General features: G+C 35.5%; 1 protein-coding gene, 1 long non-coding RNA gene and 1 other non-coding gene across 4 annotated transcripts; all 3 read right to left on the minus strand.

The window, feature by feature from the left end:
- Positions 1-4,813: 4,813 nt before the first annotated feature.
- Positions 4,814-4,920, minus strand: LOC145110128 (small nucleolar RNA R71). Its single transcript, XR_013709508.1, has one exon. It is a non-coding gene; the product is annotated as a small nucleolar RNA R71 (small nucleolar RNA).
- A 6,542-nt stretch (positions 4,921-11,462) lies between these two features.
- Positions 11,463-12,029, minus strand: LOC145105829 (uncharacterized). Its single transcript, XM_079042919.1, has one exon. It carries the CDS (start codon positions 12,027-12,029, stop codon positions 11,463-11,465), a length of 567 nt encoding a protein of 188 aa, XP_078899045.1.
- A 5,247-nt stretch (positions 12,030-17,276) lies between these two features.
- LOC145168809 (uncharacterized) lies at positions 17,277-18,930 on the minus strand. 2 transcript variants are annotated; one of them, XR_013742118.1, is made up of 3 exons: positions 18,507-18,930; positions 17,718-17,817; positions 17,277-17,636 (listed from the first exon to the last, which is right to left on the minus strand). It is a non-coding gene; the product is annotated as an uncharacterized LOC145168809 (long non-coding RNA). The 2 variants fall into 2 exon arrangements; XR_013742117.1 differs by having other exon boundaries at positions 18,471-18,930.
- Between the last annotated feature and the right edge of the window lie 1,441 nt (positions 18,931-20,371).

A 20,371-nucleotide genomic window follows, 5' to 3' on the forward strand; every position in this document is an offset into this window, starting at 1 on the left:
GATTCGATAGACAGTCGAATAATTGATTCAACCCTAAGCCCACAACCTGACAAGGAACAGGAAATAAGGCTAAATCAAATAGTCTAAGGCTATAAAATTTTATTTATGTACAATCATGATGCATACTGATATTGGCGTATTTATACTCATTTCTAGGCATTATTTTAATACAATTTAAGCTGTATATGGGTAAAATGCAAAGATATTTGTTACTTATTAAGTCAAATTGTATTTTGCAGCAAAATAGGACATTCTTGAAGAAAATGACTAAAAACCGACAAAAGATGGACACTTGGAGAACTGGAGAACTGGAGTTGAAGCTAGGAGCTTAAAGTAAAGAAGATCATGCAAAATAAAGTCCCACGACATGGTGTTTTGAAGGCCACGACGTGGAAAATGGAAGGATGACAATCCCATATGTGAAATTCAAGCTCACAACGTGACAATTATCTCTTCACGTCGTGCCAAGTGTCCCAAAAGATTCCCATACATGGAGAATCAAGTTTCCTTGGTGAATACATATTGATACCGAGTTCACGTCGTGACACCCTATTGGTCACGATGTGAGTAGCGTTTTTTTGGAAACTATATATATATATATATATATATATATATATATATATATATATATATATATATATATATATATATATATATGTATATATATATATATATATATATCGATTGTTAGATCGACTTGAAGAGGATGATGAGTTTGAGAAACGGTTTCTAGGACAAAAAGCTGCAATTTAAAGCACAATTAACCCTTGGAAGATTGGAGATCAAGAGTTTTCAAGATTGTAGCAAGAGATCACATCATACATTCGGTTTGCATTAGATTGATCATGTAAAGTCTAATCTCTTATGTGTTTATTTTCTGTAATTATGGGCTAAATCATTAGGCTTTCATTTAGTGTAGATGAACCCTAATACTATGTGTTAGTTTCTACTTTTTCATGGATTTATGAAGTTAGTTTGGCTTGTGTTTGATTTATCAATACCTAGCATGTTAAAAGTTTAATCTTTGTTGCTTAGATTCAAGTTATGTGTAGTTGAATGATCATGTTAATTGCATGAACTTGTCTACCTAGTTGTTTAAGATCATTAAATTGCTAGACCTAGGATTAGCCAAATCCTAAAATAGGTAATAAAGGTAACAACTTTAACTGTGTTAGAGAACTTAATTTGATCATAATTGTGGTTGGTTATTTGTCTTAATCGTAGATAATTAATTTTAGATATATCTTACATAGCCTAATAATCTTAAATAATCAATTTTGTGTCCATTTGTGTATGATCAATGCATAGTAGTTCATGAATTGGTGAAAACATTAGGAGATCGGATCAATATTCTTAATAATATTTATATTGGTAACCAACTAAATTAATCCATGTATTGAAACTAACCTTAGGAAAAAGGGGGATTCAAAACTAAACGAAAGTGTCTTCATTGTCTTGATTACATTTGTCTTTAGTTAGCTGTTTGCTTAGTTTTAAGTTAATTAAGTAGTTAAGTTAATCTGAACTTGCAAAATCAGACAAAAACATCCATTTTGTTTTAAAATAATTTTTAGTAATTATTCTATTAGCTAAATACTATTCCCTAAGTTCGATACTCGACTTACTTTTCTATGTTATAAACTGACTACGTACACTGCCTATAATTATATTAGTAGATAAGTTTAGCTAGGTTTATAAATTTAAAACTGGTAGGTAATTCTGTGCACATCAAGTTTTTGGCGCCGTTGTCGGTGAACGACTAATTTCCGTTTTTAATTTAATTGTTGTTGTAACACCCATAAAATTCAAGCCAATTTAAAACTTTTTAGAACACTTAAAACCACTCAGTTAGTACAATTTGTTTTTCAAAATAGTTTAAACATCAGAGTTCCCAGAAATCATATTCATCAATCGAGGAAGTGTACGGTCATGCCTTCGCCTTCCCGCGGTCATCCGTTGTACCTGAAACAATAATCGATAAATGTAAGCTCGAAGGCTTAGTGAGTTACCCCCAATATACCCATACACACAACAGTACACACATAGTAACAAACAACATACTATGGGTCCAATCATCCATCGGGATGGAATACCCCAGGCCCCTCAACCATCGGGTTGGAATGCCAACATACTATGGGTCCAATCAACCATCGGGTTGGAATACCCCAGGCCCCTCAACCATCGGGTTGGAATGCCAACACACTGCGAGTCCAATCATCCTCGGGATGGAATACTCTCAGCCCACAACCATTGGGTTGGAATGCCCACACGCTATACACATAGCACAGATACTATAGGTCCACTCATCTATCGGGATGGAATACCCCAGGCCCCTCAACCATCGGATTGGAATGCCCACATACTATGAGACCAATCATCCTCGGGATGGAATACTCACGGCCCACAACCATCGGGTTGGAATGCCCATAACCAATCAAACATGTGCACCTATATCAGATAATCATGTAACAGACTATAGAGATAACATACTGGGGTCCTATCATCCTCGGGATGGAATACCCTCAACTACCAATCAATCATGTGCACACATAACAGGTAATCTCCTACCAGAATACAGACAGTCAGACCAACTATTGGTCTCTAAGAATGACCACATCCTATCTACCAGGATACCAATCTAACAGAGTTTACCACATATAAACATCCTATCTACCAGGATACCGATCTATCATAACGTACCAACATATAACCATCCTATCTACCAGGATACCGATCTAACATATCATAACAATATAAATTCCAAATACAAATCAAAGGGCCAGTCTTGGTGCCTTAGACCATTGAGTACAGTAAGAATAACTCACCTCGCAAGTAGCTCGGAAGGTAGTGTCAAACTCTTCCAAATGTAGCTCCAACTCCAACACCTATATTCACCAATGTCCTTTGCTATCAATATTCAATTTACCAGAATACCCTCAGAAGTCAACTAGTCAACCCTTGGTCAAGGTCAAAGTCAACTATCAAGGTCAACAGTCCATGTTGAGCTCAACTCGTCGAGTACTCTCAGCTACTCGCCGAGTCACTTGAGTGAATCGTCGAGTTTCTAGTGTCAGTGGTCGTAAAATCCTTGGCCAACTCGTCGAGTTTTTCCCTTACAACTCGCCGCGTTCATATGTGTCCAAGGGTTGGGAAAACCCTAGCCGACTCGCCGAGTCACTCATCTGACTCGCCGAGCCCAAGACAATTTCCATCGGACTCGCCGAGTCGTTCATACGACTCGCCGAGTCTCTTCAGTCCTTCATCTATACAGATGCTTTTTCGTGAAACCAAGGCCCCAAATTGTAGATCTAGGCTCCTAGGGTGTTCTTATCACGTAAAGTTGATAACTTTATGTGCATGCAAGGCTCTATGGAACTAAAACACTCATAACTAGCATTAGGAGAAGGTTTTGGACATAAGGGAGGGTCAAGGCCTCATAAAGCTTGAGGATTTTCTGTCCACAAAGCCTAGGTAAGTTTAGATCTGAAACTTTGCCCTTATGACAAGCTCAAACACGAAAATGACTCTATTTTGCCCTAGAAATGACCATTTTCTTTCACCAGGGGGAGATTTAAGTAATGAAATGTAAAGGTGATAACTTTATACCTCAATCTTGATGCCACAACACTGGAAAGGCTGGATCTACAAGCTCTTCCTTGTTCCAAGCTCTCAACTCTTCAAGAAATGCTCCAAAGCACTCTCTTTTGGTCTCCCATACTCAATAATAGAGACTAGCTAGCTATTAGGGTTTCTCTGGACGTGAAGGTGACAAGGGAGGCTGAGGAGGAAAGTTAAGGGCATTTAAATAGGGTGCAAAACCCTGGAACTAGGGTTTCATCCTCCAGCTCCTACTCGTCGAGTCCCTTCTTGGACTCGGCAAGTAGGTCACTTAAACTCGCGGACCAACCCGTTGCTACTTGGCGAGTCAGGCCACTAACTCGTCGAGTAGACCTTGAAATCATGAGAATTTATAACCATAAATTGGTACTTGGGAATCGGGGCGTTACGGTTGTAGGTTAATCGATCATTTTTGGGGGTTAAAAACCACAAAAATTTAATTTTCTGTTTAAAACAGTTTTTCTGTTTTTACATTTCTCACGACGTTACAGCCCCTCTGTCACGACGTGAAAACTGATGTTTTTTAGTTTTTTGTTTATTTACTTTTTAGTTTGTTTTACGGTTTTGTTTTGTTTTGTTTTAGTGATTTATGACCAGGGGATCATAGTTTCCTATCATACCAACACTAGAAGATCCAGAGTCTGCATTCTATAAAAAGAAAGATAAAAAGGTTGGTGAATCGAGTAGCAAATTCGAAACAGACACATTTGAAAGCTTTAAGAAGACTCCAGATAGGAAAGGAACTAGGTACGAGCTAGAAACAGAAACCGAGGACGATTCAGGAGAAGAAATCAAAAGTGAGGTATAAGAGATGGCGGACATCACGATGATGACGATGGAGGAATACAAAAAGAGGATGCGTGATGACAACGGGTCGGGTCTTGTTCCACCAGAAATTTGTATTGTGAAAAGTTTTGAACTAAAGGTCCATATCCTTTCGATGCTTAAAGACATACCATTTTCCAGGAAAGATTATGAAGATGCCTTCAAATACATTGACGAAGTATTGGACATTGAAAAGTACTTCAATGTTCCAAATGTTTCAAGAGATGTCGTTTTACTACGGACGATTCCGGTGACATTTACTAGTGATGCCAAAGTATGGTTGAAGTCATTTGCACCTAGAACAATTAGAACTTGGAAAAGTCTTCATGAAGCATTCATTGAACAATTTACCCCTTCTTCAAAGATATCTGAACTCAAGAAGAAGATTGCTAATTTCCAACAAAATGATGGCGAGTCCTTATACGAAGCTTGGGAGAGATACAAGGGATTGCTTAGGAATTATCCTTAACATAACTTAAACGTGCAACAAGAAGTGTCTATATTCTATGATGGCATAAACGTGACCACGGGGCAACTCCTTGATTCTCAAGTAACAGTGACGAAGAAAGATCTGGCTACAATCAAATAGTTAACTAAAGAATTTGCAAAACATTCTCGAGAATACCATAATCCTCGTGAAGGCATTACAAGAGGTAAAGGAAGTGGAGATGGAGGAAACAATAATTTGGCAGTGGTAATGGTGAAGCAAGATAATATGGACCGAAGAATCACTAAGATGGGTCAATCCATACATGCCATACAAGTAGGATGTGACAAATGTAGTGGACCGCACTTGACGAAATATTATGACTTGGATGAAAATGGAAACTGAAAAGCACAAGTATGCTACTCTAGCGGTGACCGGTTTGATGAAGATTGGAGGAAGCCCAAGAGAGAATGGTTGCATTACGAAGAATATAAGAAGGCTAAAGAAGAAAAGTATTGGCAAACTGGACGAGGCTACTTGTCACACCCCTACCGACGGAGGAAATGTCGAGCTTGTGCGACGTCATCATGGTTCACAGTTATTGATTACATTGAACAGTATAACATAAATGTTATTTTTTTATTACATAATATATTACATATCGTACTAGGTTTTTAGAATATAAGAAACCAAAAATTACAAGTAGTGCTAAATCATATAAGTACAATATAGATAAACAATGCTCCGACGATCCCATAGAGATTTTCCCAAAAGATTGATATGACCGACTCTTATTTTCCTGAGAATACATGTGATTTAAAAATGTCAACATAAAGTTGGTGAGTTCACAGGTTTGTATATTTGTATTAACGTACTTGTTACTCCAAAGATTATTTTTATTGTATATAAGTATTTTCAAACTTATATTTATATGTGTACTTTATTTTCCAAAAGTACTTGTTCTATCGTATAAAAGTATTTTCAAACTTATATTTGTTTTTAGGCGTGATTATCAATGTTACATGAGTTCCCATAATCGAGCTACAGACGAGTTGTTGTCCCTCACGACGCTTCATCGGACGTCGTAGTGTTTAGATAGTTATCACCCGTGACTTGACCGTCGATGGTTGTAGCTAGCAACCGCAGGTGGGGTGTCAGCCCGTATAGATCTATACATAACTCTCCCGCTCACTTAAGATTTAACGATTATAGGTAGGGGACTTTACTAAGTATTACACTTAGGTGATGAATGTGTCTCATGTAAACCCTTGAATGAGTAGCACTAAAAGTTGTAGTCTTATAACTTTACATGTTTGTGTTTATCGGTTTCTGTTATATAATTATAAAAATATTTTTATAATTATATCATTAAATAATTTTTGTAAAACTTAAATATGCAGAGTAACAGCAATGTGTAATAATTTATTCATAGATTAACAACAATGCATAATATAATTTTATATTATGTGGGCATAGTAACGGCAATGCATAATAAAATTTTATATTATGTGGGCAGCATAACGACAGTGTTTACTAAATTTTATATATGTAAACGACTGTTTTAACGGTAATTGTTATAACGATTATGTAACTAAATTATATAAGCGATATAAACAATTTATGATTTATATAAATAAATAATATAAAAACATATATCATCACCGAAAAATGATAAAAAGTTTAAAATGGGGCCGTGAAACTCACCCTTAAAGCGAAAGTTCCCACGATTACTCCTTGATCTTTTACTATTTGAAATTGCCGTTTTGCAAACTATTATATATGTTTTCTCAAAGTTTTCTTTAAAATTGTCTCTTTTTAAAATATGTAAGATGTGTTTCTATTTATACTCAAGTTTAGGATATTAATTGTCCAAATACTGCTTAGTCATTTACTACAAATGACCACGTAGCACTTTAAAAATGTAAACGTATCATTTACTTGACATCAATTTTACCATCTAATTTCTTATCCTTACACCTGCATACTTTCTTACTTATCCAAGATTCCAAAATATCTTTTATATATATATATATATATATATATATATATATATATATATATATATATATATATATATATATATAATAATTAAATCACTACCTGCTTCATATATTCATGCATTTCGTCCTATAATATAATATATGTGATACACATATATTATTGTTTAAAGTTAACCAAATTTCCTTAATAATATATATATATATATATATATATACTTTTATTTTATAATAACTAACGTACTTATCAAACTAATAAATTAATAACTTATAAAATATTTAATATATATATATATATATATATATATATATATATATATATATATATATATATATATCGTTATTATAACCGAAAACGATAATTTACCAAATATATAATAGGTGCCATTTTAAGACGTATTTGAAATTAAATAATCGATAACCAATCTTGTATAATATACATGGTTACAAAATTTGTGCGGCTAAATTTTTAACTATTTTGATAATTCGATTTATATTTCTTATATTTTCAATATAAAATGTTGTATTTTAAAAATTGCCAAATATTACAAATAAAGCCTATTACATTTGATGTTCGTCAGATTGCGAGTGACAGTCGTTGACTTAATTTGACTGTTGTCACATTCTCCCCCTGTTAAACGAATTTCGTCCCGAAATTTATCTAGTGGACGGAACATTGTTGAATAGTTGGGGGTATTTACTCTTCATTTGATCCTCACGTTCCCATGTAAATTCTGGTCCTCGTCTAGAGTTCCATCGAACTTTTACTATGGGGATGCGGCTTTGTTTGAGCTTCTTGATTTCTCGGTCCATGATCTCGACGGGTTCTTCTACAAAATTAAGTTTTGCGTTGATTTGGATTTCGTCAATTGGAATTCCAAGAGAATCATCAAATAAGCACTTCTTGAGGTTTGATACATGGAAAACGTTGTGTACATTGTCGAGCTCATGAGGTAACTTGAGTTGATAGGCTACATGACCAATTATTGTAAGAATCTCAAAAGGTCCTATGTATCTTGGATTAAGCTTGCCTTGTTTTCCGAACCTTATGATGCCCTTCCAAGGAGAGACTTTCAGCATAACCCGATCTCCGACTTGAAATTCTAGAGGTTTACGTCTCTTGTCGGCATAACTTTTCTGACGATCTCGTGCAGTCTTAATTTTGTCATGTATCTGGACGATTTTCTCGGTCGTTTCATGTATGATTTCTGGGCCAGTAAGTAGTGTATCGTCTGCATGTTTCTTTGCTAGTTGGGTATCACCTAATTCTGCCCAACATATTGGTGATCGACACTTGCGTCCGTATATGGATTCAAATGGTGCAACTTTAATGCTGGTGTGATAACTGTTATTGTATGAAAATTCAATCAGAGGAAGATGAGTATCCCATGTGCTTCCAAAGTCTATCACACACGCTCAGAGCATGTCTTCCAATGTTTGAATGGTCCTTTCACTTTGACCATCGGTTTGTGGATGGTAAGCTGTGCTCATGTCAAGGCGTGTTCCCAAGGACTTCTATAATGATTACCAAAATCGTAAGGTGAATCTACTATCTCTATCAAAGATGATAGAAATTGGCACCCTGTGCAATTTGACAATTTCCTTGACATAAGTTCGGGTCAACTTTTCCATCTTATCAGTTTCTTTGATTGGCAGGAAGTGGGCGGACTTAGTCAATTGATCAACTACAACCCAAATAGTGTCATAACCACTGGTTGTCTTGGGTAGTTTTGTTACGAAGTCCATTGTAATTTGTTCCCACTTCCACTCGGGTATTTCTGGTTGTTGTAATAATCTGGAGGGTTTTTGGTACTCTGCTTTGACTTTAGCACAAGTTAAGCATTTGCTAACGTAAGTGGAAATCTCTGCTTTCATGTTTGGCCACCAATATTGCTTCTTCAAGTCTAGATACATCTTATCGGAGCCTAGATGAACGGAATACCTTGACTTGTGAGCCTCGTCCATGACTAAGCTTCTGATGTCACCAAATTTTGGCGTCCAAATTCGGTCCATGAAACATCGTGTACCGTCATCCCTAAGCTTGAATTGTTTGTCCATTCCTCGCAGGCATTCATTAGTAATGTTTTCTTCTTTTAAAGCCTCTAGTTAAGCCTCTCGGATCTGAGTGGCCAGGTTCGACTGGATTGTAATTGTTAGTGCCTTGACCCTGCGAGGCTTTATTCGTTCTTTCCTACTCAAGGCATCTGCTATAATTTTTGCCTTGCCAGGATGATAACGAATTTCACATTCATAGTCATTTAACAACTCAATCCATATTCGTTGTCTCATGTTGAGTTCTTTATGATCGAAAATATGTTGAAGACTCTTGTGATCTGTGTAAATGATACACTTTGTGCCATAGAGATAGTGTCGCCAAATCTTCAAGGAAAAAACTACAGCTCCCAGTTCTAGATCGTGGGTAGTATAGTTGTTTTCGTGTACCTTGAGTTGACGAGAAGCATATGCAATAACTTTGTCTCTTTGCATCAATACACAACCCAACCCTTGGTGTGATGTGTCGCAGTATACGACAAAATCATCTGTCCCATCTGGGAGGGATAGGATTGGTGCACTACACAACATTTTCTTCAGTGTCTGGAACGCGAACTCTTGTTTGTCTCCCCAATCAAACTTTGTGTCTTTTAGTGTTAATGTTGTGAGTGGATTGGCTATTTTGGAGACGTTTTCTATGAATCTCCGATAGTAGCCTGCAAGTCCTAGGAATTGGCGCACCTCTGTTGGCGTCTTAGGTGCTCCCCAATTCTTGATTGCCTCTATCTTGGTAGGATCGACATGAATTCCTTTGTTGTTGACCACATGCTCTAGAAAGTTTACTTCTCTAATCCAAAATTCACATTTAGAGAATTTGGTGTACAACTTTTCCTTTCGTAGCAGTTCCAGGATTAGTCGAAGGTGTTGCTCGTGTTCCTCCTTGGTTTGTGAGTATATCAATATATCATCGATGAATACAATCACGAATTTGTCCAAGTAGGGCTTGCAAACACGGTTCATGAGATCCATGAAAACGGCTGGGGCATTGGTCAATCCAAATGGCATAACTAGGAATTCATAGTGGTCGTAGCGAGTTCTGAATGCCGTCTTTGGAATGTCTTCAGCTAGGACTCGAAGTTGGTGGTATCCTGACCTTAAGTCAATATTCGAGAAGTAATTGGACCCTTGCAGTTGATCAAATAGATCATCGATTCTTAGGAGCGGATATTGATTCTTGATGGTCAGCTTATTTAGCTCCCGATAGTCGATGCACATCCGGAAGGATCCATCCTTCTTCTTAACAAACAGAATTGGTGCTCCCCAAGGTGAGAAGCTTGGTGTGATAAAACCCTTGTCAAGAAGTTCTTGTAGTTGGCTAGAGAGCTCTTGCATTTCAGACGGTGCCAGCCTATAAGGAGATTTTGCCACTGGTGCTGCTCCTGGGACCAAGTCGATTCGGAATTCGACTTGTCGAACTGGTGGCAATCCGGGTAGATCTTCAGGGAATACATCAGGATAATTACACACCTGAGGTATATCTTTGATTTCTTTCCCTTTGCTCTTTTTATCCATAATGTGGGCTAAGAAAGAGTAGTACTTCTTGTGAAGGTACTTATGTGCTTTCATACATGAGATGATTCTGAGGTTTTGACCGGACTTATCCCCATAAATAATTAGGGATTCTCCATTGGGTAAAGGGAGTCGTACTGTTTTTTCCTAACATAAAATTTCAGCACGATGAGGGGATAACCAATCCATGCCAATTATTACATCGAAGCTTCCAATAATCATTGGCATAAGGTTAACATGAAAGGCGTGATTGTTTAGAGTTAATGTGCAATTTTCTAGTATTTCTTAGGTACTATCGGATTCACCATTAGCCATTTCTACCACATAAGTTTTATTTAGTTTACTGGATTTATGATTCAGTAGTTGTCTAAACTTAGGGGTAATAAAGCTTCTTTCAGCACCCGAATCAAATAGTACAGTTGCATATAAGTTGTTAACAAGGAACGTACCAATCATCACTGATGGATCCCGAATAGCGTCCCTTGCTCCAATCATGAATGCCCTACCTCTAGCATTCCCTTGTTGATTATTCATCTTTGGGCAGTTCTTTTTTAAGTGCCCAACCTCTCCACATTCAAAACAGGCTCGGGTTGCAGCAGTGAAAGTTCCTGTGTTTGCTGCGGGTATTGTTACCGGTGTTGGGATTCTGCAATATTGGGCGGTATGGCCCTTCTTCTTACATTTGTCACAAAACCTGCAGTTACCAATATGATGATAATTGCAATTATCACATTTTGGGTATTTTCCAACATATTGTTTTTGATGGGTGGGTGTCGTTGTTGTTGTGGTTGCATATGCTTTCACTATCTCCTTCTTCTTCTCAACAGATTGCCTCAGATTTCCCTTGTACCCTCTACCAAACTTGCGCTTATTGTTTTCCGGCTTTGGAAGGTCAGCCTTCTGAACCATAGTACCTTGGCGTATCTATTGGTTAGTCAAGTTAAATTCTAACCGTTTGGCCTTGTCATACGTAGTCGGTCTTGAAGCGGTAACTAACCCTTGAATGGGTTGAACCAAACCCCATATGTATTTTTCTACCTTCTTATTTCTGGTGTCACAAAACTGGGGCAGAGAGTAGCAAGATCGTTGAATCGGGTGGTGTAGGCTACAATTTCTGCATCCTTCATGGTAAGGTTCCACAACTCGTGCTCTAATTTTTGCATTTCGTCTCTTGGGCAATATTCGTCAATCAACAATTGCTTCAGTCCACTCCATGACATGGCATTGGCATTGCTAATGCCTAGTGTTTTGGCATGATTGTTCCACCATGTTAAGGCTGCATCAGCAAACGTACATGCAGCAAATCTTACTTTATGGTTTTCATCACAAAAGCTTATTTCAAACACTGACTCCATCTTCTCGATCCACCGGGTTAGTCCGACGACTCCTTCATTTCCGTAAAAAGACTTCGGCTTGCAGTTCATGAAGTCTTTGTAAGTACAGGCTCTGTGGCCTCCTCCATTGTTGACATTAGAGTTACATCCACCTCCATTTCCATTTTCATCACCGTTTCTGAATCCAGTGTTCTTGTTGGTTTCGTAGTTAGCCAGAGCGTCTGCGACCCGTTGAGAAACTAACGCTTCAATAGCTGCTGAGTCCATTATTGGCGTAGGATTTAGGGTAGGTGTTGGTGCTCTAGGATTGCGTCTGGTAACTCGTCTCGGAGGCATGCTTTAGTTCTATTAGAGATATTTTAAAGAAAGTGTTAATCATTTGAAGCTTTTTCCGAAGTCATACATATGTGTATAATAATGATTATTTCATTCGCAAGAGTTAATGAAAATTTGTAAAAATCCTTTATAGATTAATATATTGTAACTTACAATACTCTATTCATAAAATTTTGTAGGCAATAACTGGATAAGTTTGTTTGATCATATAAGTTTATCGAATGTTATTGTAAGTATTTCCAGAATCTTTACCGATTCCTAAGTTGTTTATGATCAAAATTCAACTTACAACATTTAAAATACACATTGCTTTAGTAATAATACTTGCTTCATATATAAACATTTATTTGTACATATACATTGGTTTTTCCCAAAATTTGGTTACAAGAACCACAAAAGTTTGTGTGGTTAGGGGTTGAAAAGTTTGATATACTATCATACAAAAGATGATACCCAAAAGTAGGTAGCTAGGTTACTATAAACCAACTTTTCCCCTGTACCCCTAACCCAAAAATATCCCTGGGCACAACCTGTCCGGGTGAGTCTACCATAAACCTAGAAAAGTACCTAGGACAGTAACTAAGTGGGTGAGTTGTTGTTGTACAGATTCGGCCCTCATCTCAGCCGCATAAGCTCTGGCCTCAGATGCCATCACCCTATGCTCCATAACCTGTGCCATAAGTTCCATTCCTAAAATTTGAGCTTCCTGGATCAGCAGTTGTACCTGGATAGAACCTAGATGATCAAAAATAAGTTGTATGGCTTCCTCATCTAGAATTCGATCCTCTTCTAAGCTTTGAATTTTATCACGATGACCTGTGGAGTTCCCCTTAATAATCCCTATTTCAGTAGTGACGATGCGAACTTGATCAACGAGGCGTGATATGCGAGAAACTAAGATGGGTATAGCAGGATCGGAAGATGCCTCATGGGGAGGGCTGGGTTGTCGAGCTCGTGATGACTCTCCGACCTCGAACTGGGATGGTATTTCATCCTCAGCTCTCCATTCTCGTAGATGTGTTACCCAGGCTGGAGTCGGAGCTACCCTTTTTGGGGCTACTGGAGATTTTGGTGGTGGAGTGCTTCTCTTCTGTTTACGAATAGGTATGGATTTTCGTGGAGTGTATGCCACAGAAGGACCATTATAAGTATGTCGGTATATCTGGAAGGCTGGTAGGGGTGGGGGGCTTTTTGCTCAATGGCTGGTTCAGGCTCCTTGGTTGTCTCTCTTTCTTCCTCGAGCTCCTCATCCTCCCACTCAGAGTAATCAACTTCTTCCTCCGCGGGGTCTATTTCCTCATCAACCGACTCAGTCACCACATCAGAGCTATTGGCTATAGCAAACTATTGTGTTATACTGTTCAATGTAATCAATAAGTGTGAACCATGATGACGTCGCACAAGCTCGACATTTCCGCCGTCGGCCGAGGTGTGACAGATTGGTATCAGAGCTATTGGTTATAGCGAACTAGTATTTTCTTAGGAAATTACGACTATAGCTTTAGACTCACTACTCTGATTAAGTTTATCCCTTCAACATAATAATAAAAGTATTAATTACACTACTGTAAACTACTTACGAGAGAAATGTCTAAGATGGAATTGTCGTCATGGGTTGTTGGATTTCAGAAAAGCTATACACTGAAATAATCCGGCCCTCTGACTTTTCTTGATTGACTTATCCTTACTTGATAATCTTAATGTACCAAATAAAAATTAATAAAACACACAAACAAACTTCAGATATAGAGTTATTTATAAACTCAAACCCTCAATGAAAACACTTATACTTATGTAACATACAACAAAATATATAGGAGCACAAACTCAAGAAGTTAGGCCAAATACATTATCTAAGTTGGTACGGTATCACGGGTGATAACATTTGTAAATCAGATAAGTACAATATATATAAAAAGTGCTTCGACGATCCCATGAAGATTTTCCCAAAAGATTGATACGGCCGAGAATACATGTGATTTAAAAATGTCAACATAAAGTTGGTGAGTTCACAGGTTTGTATATTTGTATTAACGTACTTTTTACTCCAAAGATTATTTTTATTGTATATAAGTATTTTCAAACTTATATTTATATGTGTACTTTATTTTCCAAAAGTACTTGTTCTATCGTATAAAAGTATTTTCAAACTTATATTTGCTTTTAGGCGTGATTATCAATGTTACATGAGTTCCCATAATCGAGCTACAGACGAGTTGTTGTCCCTCACGACGCTTCATCGGACGTCGTAGTGTTTAGATAGTTATCACCCGTGACTTGACCGTCGATGGTTGTAGCTAGCAACCGCAGGTGGGGTGTGTCAGCCCGTATAGATCTATACATAACTCTCCCGCTCACTTAAGATTTAACGATTATAGGTAGGGGACTTTACTAAGTGTTACACTTAGGTGATGAATGTGTCTCATGTAAACCCTTGAATGAGTAGCACTAAAAGTTGTAGTCTTATAACTTTACATGTTTATGTTTATCGGTTTATGTTATATAATTATAAAAATATTTTTATAATTATATCATTAAATAATTTTTGTAAAACTTAAATATGCAGAGTAACAGCAATGTGTAAGAATTTATTCATAGATTAACAGCAATGCATAATATAATTTTATATTATGTGGGCATAGTAACGGCAATACATAATATAATTTTATATTATGTGGGCATAGTAATGACAATGCATAATATAATTTTATATTATGTGGGCATAGTAACGGCAATGCATAATATAATTTTATATTATGTGGGCATAGTAACGGCAATGCATAATAAAATTTTATATTATGTGGGCAGCATAACGACAGTGTTTACTAAATTTTATATATATAAACGACTGTTTTAACGGTAAATTGTTATAACGATTATGTAACTAAATTATATAAGCGATATAAACAATTTATGATTTATATAAATAAATAATATAAAAACATGTATCCTCCCTCGAAAAATAATAAAAAGTTTAAAATGGGGCCGTGAAACTCACCCTTGAAGCGAAAGTTCCCACGATTACTCCTTGATCTTTTACTATTTGAAATTGCCGTTTTGCAAACTATTATATATGTTTTCTCAAAGTTTTCTTTAAAATTGTCTCTTTTTAAAATATGTAAGATGTGTTTCTATTTATACTCAAGTTTAGGATATTAATTGTCCAGTAACTGCTTAGTCATTTACTACAAATGACCACGTAGCACTTTAAAAATGTAAACGTATCATTTACTTGGCATCAATTTTACCCTCTAATTTCTTATCCTTACACCCGCATACTTTCTTACTTATCCAAGATTCCAAAATCTCTCTATATATATATATATATAAACTAGCCGTGTACCCGCGCCAAGCGACGAGTGCAAATAGTTTATTTTTTTAGAAATTAGCTTATAGAGGCGATTAGTTGTTTTACGCAAATAGTTACAACGGGTAAACAATTATCAAGAAAAAGCCATGCTAGCATAAACGAAAACAATAAAAATTAAAAATGAAAAATTCTGATTTTTTTAAAATGTCCATTAACATATGTTGATTGTGCATTATTAATCTTGCAACACTTCTCTATACAATAAGTATTTGCAAATGGTCAGATTAATCATATTAAACAGGGGCAAAATGGTCATTTATGTTAAGGAGAGAATTTATGGGTATTTCCAATCCCAAAACCAGAAAAATTAAAAATAAAAACCATGTAGTAAAACTAAATCCTTAATGACGTTGGCAATTTCATTTGCAACCATACTCACTTACAACGTTACACACACACAAATACGTTGTCACACAAATGGTTACGGAGATACAGTTATAGTTTTTTATTGTTTTATGTTATAGCATCGTATTTTCATTATTCATGTAGAAGCATAACCGTTGATTGCATATTAGACTTTTAATTAACACAAATTTCTTGAATGTTGCAGTCGTATGTTTACAAATGGTGGAAGCCACGTGGAAAATTGGTTTTGAAATTTTAATGGGCTATAAATTTCAAGCCGTTTATTTTTTAGGGTATTTTAGGTTATGTCATTTTCATATTGTTCTTTACTATATAACTTATAAAAAGTGAAATTGCTTATATTAATGGTTATTTTGTTCACTAAATATATCATATTGTTCTTCTACTTCTCTGTCAACATTATTTCCGCATCCAACAAACAAAGTTCCAACATGCCTTGAACCTAAACAAAACACTCAATATATTTTGCATGTTGCGCTGTCAGGCCAAATTTTTAAATCCAACATGTCTGATGTGGGTCCTCACTCCTCAGGAGGTGGATGTTGGGCTTAATTCGATTTCTAATGAGATGAATATAGCTCACGATCCAATAGTCCATGTTCTAATGACACACAATAAATAAAGAGTTAATAACAAAAATGGTCAAATATGCTTTCTGATTTTAACGATTATATTGAAAGGTTCTGTATCGAATTTGGACCCCCAACTTTTCTATTTTGATCAATACTTTCAAGGTTTCATATTGACTTTTGGTTCTATTTCAAAATTGAGATCCCAAAAAGAACGTTTGTTTTTTAGTTAATTATATGTTTACCCTTCAAACTGGCATCAAAATCCACAAAAGAAATCGATTATATAAGCAAAACCAAAAAAAATAATAAATAAAAAATAAAAATGTGCTCAATATAATAAACATGTAATACGAATAACGTTATTTCGTTTTTTTGACGTTTCCACTATTTATTTATGTAACTTTTCATTTATTTATAATAAATGATAAATGATTTTTATGCATACCTAAAACGGAGGACACATATAATAAATTGTTTTTATGTAAAACTTTTTAGTAGGTGAAGAAAAACCTTATTTTCCTCTCATTAAAGTTGATGTCTAAATATTAAAATGGCAATTTGATTTTGTTTAAGTTTCACTTTCCAATACACCAAGCTCTCGTCAATCATGCCTTATACCCCTTCCAAGACATTCACATTAGTATCTAATTTTCACTTAAATGCGAACGTTTATTTTTTTGTCTGAACAAAGCAACCTGTATCACCTTACCAATCATTTTCATCCGGTTCATTTTACAATTAGTAAAACTAATGGAATTGCGACTCCTTAAATTCTAGAAGAATGTATTTTAAAAATACGTTAGAGAAAGAGATATGTTAATTATGAGCGCACAAACAGGCATAACAAGAACTCAAGAAACATACATTCTATTCAAGATCAAGGATGCAAAGAGGAGGTACACTATATGAAGTTCAATTCTCGTTTAATAAATAGATCATAGTGATTAGCCATTATTCTGGATCTACCAACTAAAATATACTTTTTTCCTTCAGATCATAACATATAACATATATGTCATTTCATGCTCTAAAAAGAATGCATCTCCCATGGTGAACTTTGATCGCCACCATTGGCTTGACCTGAGGCATTGGAGACTGACCGCAACCTCATTTCCATCCACAAAAGAATGTAGCAGCCAAATCGTAGGGACTTTTTTTTTCTGCTGATGAATATTCATGTCACTTCCAAACCACAATCAAACAAGCCACGCTTCAATGTCATTTCCTGCTCTGAAAAGGAAACATAACTCAATCAAAGTTCATCAAAGGCATAAATATGTCAAAAATTCATGATAAACCTTTAATTTTTACCTGCCTAATTATCACATTCCTGAGTAGTCACATGAAAACTTACAAGTTCTAGAAAATCTTTCTGTCTCTTGGTTTGCCATTGTAGCCTCCTTTAAAGAACCTAAAAGGCAATCATAGTAATATAGTTATTTACATCAAAATGATTATACAAAACTGCAAACACAAGTGTACTACAATAATTCACCAGTTTTACATCATGTAACAGCATGCATTAGTTTTCTTTCATACTCATTCATCCATCATTCTAAAAATCCAATCAAACCCACACTAAAAAAAACTCATACATCTTTCTCTTCCACTGAGGTTTTCAGGGGTATTGTTTTCTTTCACTGTCTTCATTTTCTTCTATAGGCATGTACATCCATACATGATTTATCAAGCTTTTTTGTAATGTATTCATAAAATATTTAATAGTTTAAAAATATACCATAATACCATACCCCGAGACACCACATACCATATAATATGCTACCTATAAGAGCTTCCTTACAACTACTCCTAAACTCGTCTACTATGCTTTTAACACATTCTGTGTGCGTGTTTTGTTTTTTTGGTTGTTCAATTACATGTTCTACCTCCTTTTGAACTTTCCCTATCATGAAGATACATGCACTTGTATTAGCTAAAGACAACCCATATACTTTAACTCTTAATACCCCAATATACATGGAGATGAAGACATTTAAGATGTGAAACTACTAAGCAAAAAGATTGAGGGATCAAATACAAATTTGAAGAATGGATGTGCAAAACCTAAATGCTCATCACACGTGAGAACCCGAGACGCACCAAAAACATCACTGGGTTCCCTCGTGAGTTCTCCGTCTGAGATGATTCTTGCTAGATTCTTTCACAGCGACCTGCAAATCATCAAATCAACAAAACAGAAAACGAAAAATCAAAAATAAATTGATTCAGAAAATCGATTTAGGGTTCAAAGAATACAAAATAGACAAAAGGATGACTCACACAGATACGTACAAAACACAACACAAATGAGTTTCATCTGAAGAGAAAGGAGTGAGAATACGATATACCTTGAGCGTTGTTGACAAAAAATTCAGATCTTACATACTTTTGACGCGTTCTTCACCGAGAGGAGGATTATCACTTGACATGATGTCTTTGCTTTGCTTCAAACGCCCATTTTTTCGGAGTTCATCGGTTTGGTGGTGGCTGGATGGGTGATGGAGAGATTTTAGGGGTAGAGAAAAAAGAGTTGTGAGATAGAGAGATGGGAATGAGGGTTTGTGTTTCTTTATATGTTTGTGTGTTCATTGCATCAGACACGCTGTCAATCCAACACCGTGTGAACGTGAGATGCAAAATTGACGGAGCCGCTCGCGAATAAAGAAGGAAAGTAATTAATTTGATAAAATGGTATCCGTATGTTTCAGCAAGTTGTACATTGTGTTTATAAATGTATACCTCTTAAAATTCAAGAAATATAAAATATGTTTAATAATATATATATATATATATATATATATATATATATATATATATATATATATATATATATATATATATATATAATAATTAAATCACTAGTTGCTTCATATACATTTCCTCCTATAAATACACATATATTATTGTTTAAAGTTAACCAAATTTCCTTAATAATATATATATATATATATATATATATATATATATATATATATATATACTTTAATTTTATAATAACTACGTACTTGATCAAACTAATAAATTAATAACTTATAAAATATTTAATATATATATATATATATATATATATATATATATATATATATATACATCGGTATTATAACCGAAAACGAAAATTTACCAAATATATAATAGGTGCCATTTTTAGACGTATTTGAAATTAAATAATCGATAACCAATCTTGTATAATATACATGGCTACAAAATTTGTGCGGCTAAAGTTTTAACTATTTTGATAATTCGATTTATATTTCTTATATTTTCAATATAAAATGTTGTATTTTAAAAATTGCCAAATATTACAAATAAAGCCTATTACATTTGATGTTCGTCAGATTGCGAGTGACAACCGTTGACTTAATTTGACTGTTCTCACTCTACTACAAAAAAGAACAACCACCACCCGAGAAGAAACTCGATTTCGAGTCAATGATCAATAGGTTTACGGAAGCTACTAAGAAGAGTCATGATTCTACTGATGCTATGATAAGGAATCAACAAGCTTCCATAACTAACATCGAGACTCAAATCGGACAATTTACCAAGCTAGTAAACGAAAGGTTACCACTTAAAAGTTCCAATTCAAAACCACGGTCATGGCAATCTCTACTGATAAAGACCCTACTTATGAGCCTTTAGTGATCCATAATGAAGCCACAAAGTAGCTGGGTTCACAAAAATTGAAAGTGAAGATCAAAGCAGAAAAGGCTTCTACCCAGTTCTCACGACGTGACGAGCTATCTGTCACGTCTTGGGATCAGCAGATTCAAACAAGGAGTTCTTTTGTTAATCCCTATCAGCCACCATTACCTTATCCTTCTCGAGTAAGGGCACATCCATTGGATCAATAGCATAAGAGATTCATCAACCAAGTAAAGGGAATTCCAATTAATATCCCATTTATTGAAGCCATGGCAAAAATGCCCGAATATGCAAAATTCCTTCCAGATATTGTTGCCACTCGT

Source organism: Lactuca virosa, chromosome 4, assembly GCF_052849685.1.
Source record: "Lactuca virosa cultivar CGN04683 chromosome 4, Lactuca_virosa_CGN04683_v6, whole genome shotgun sequence".
In the NCBI taxonomy this organism is placed as follows: Eukaryota; Viridiplantae; Streptophyta; class Magnoliopsida; order Asterales; family Asteraceae; genus Lactuca; species Lactuca virosa.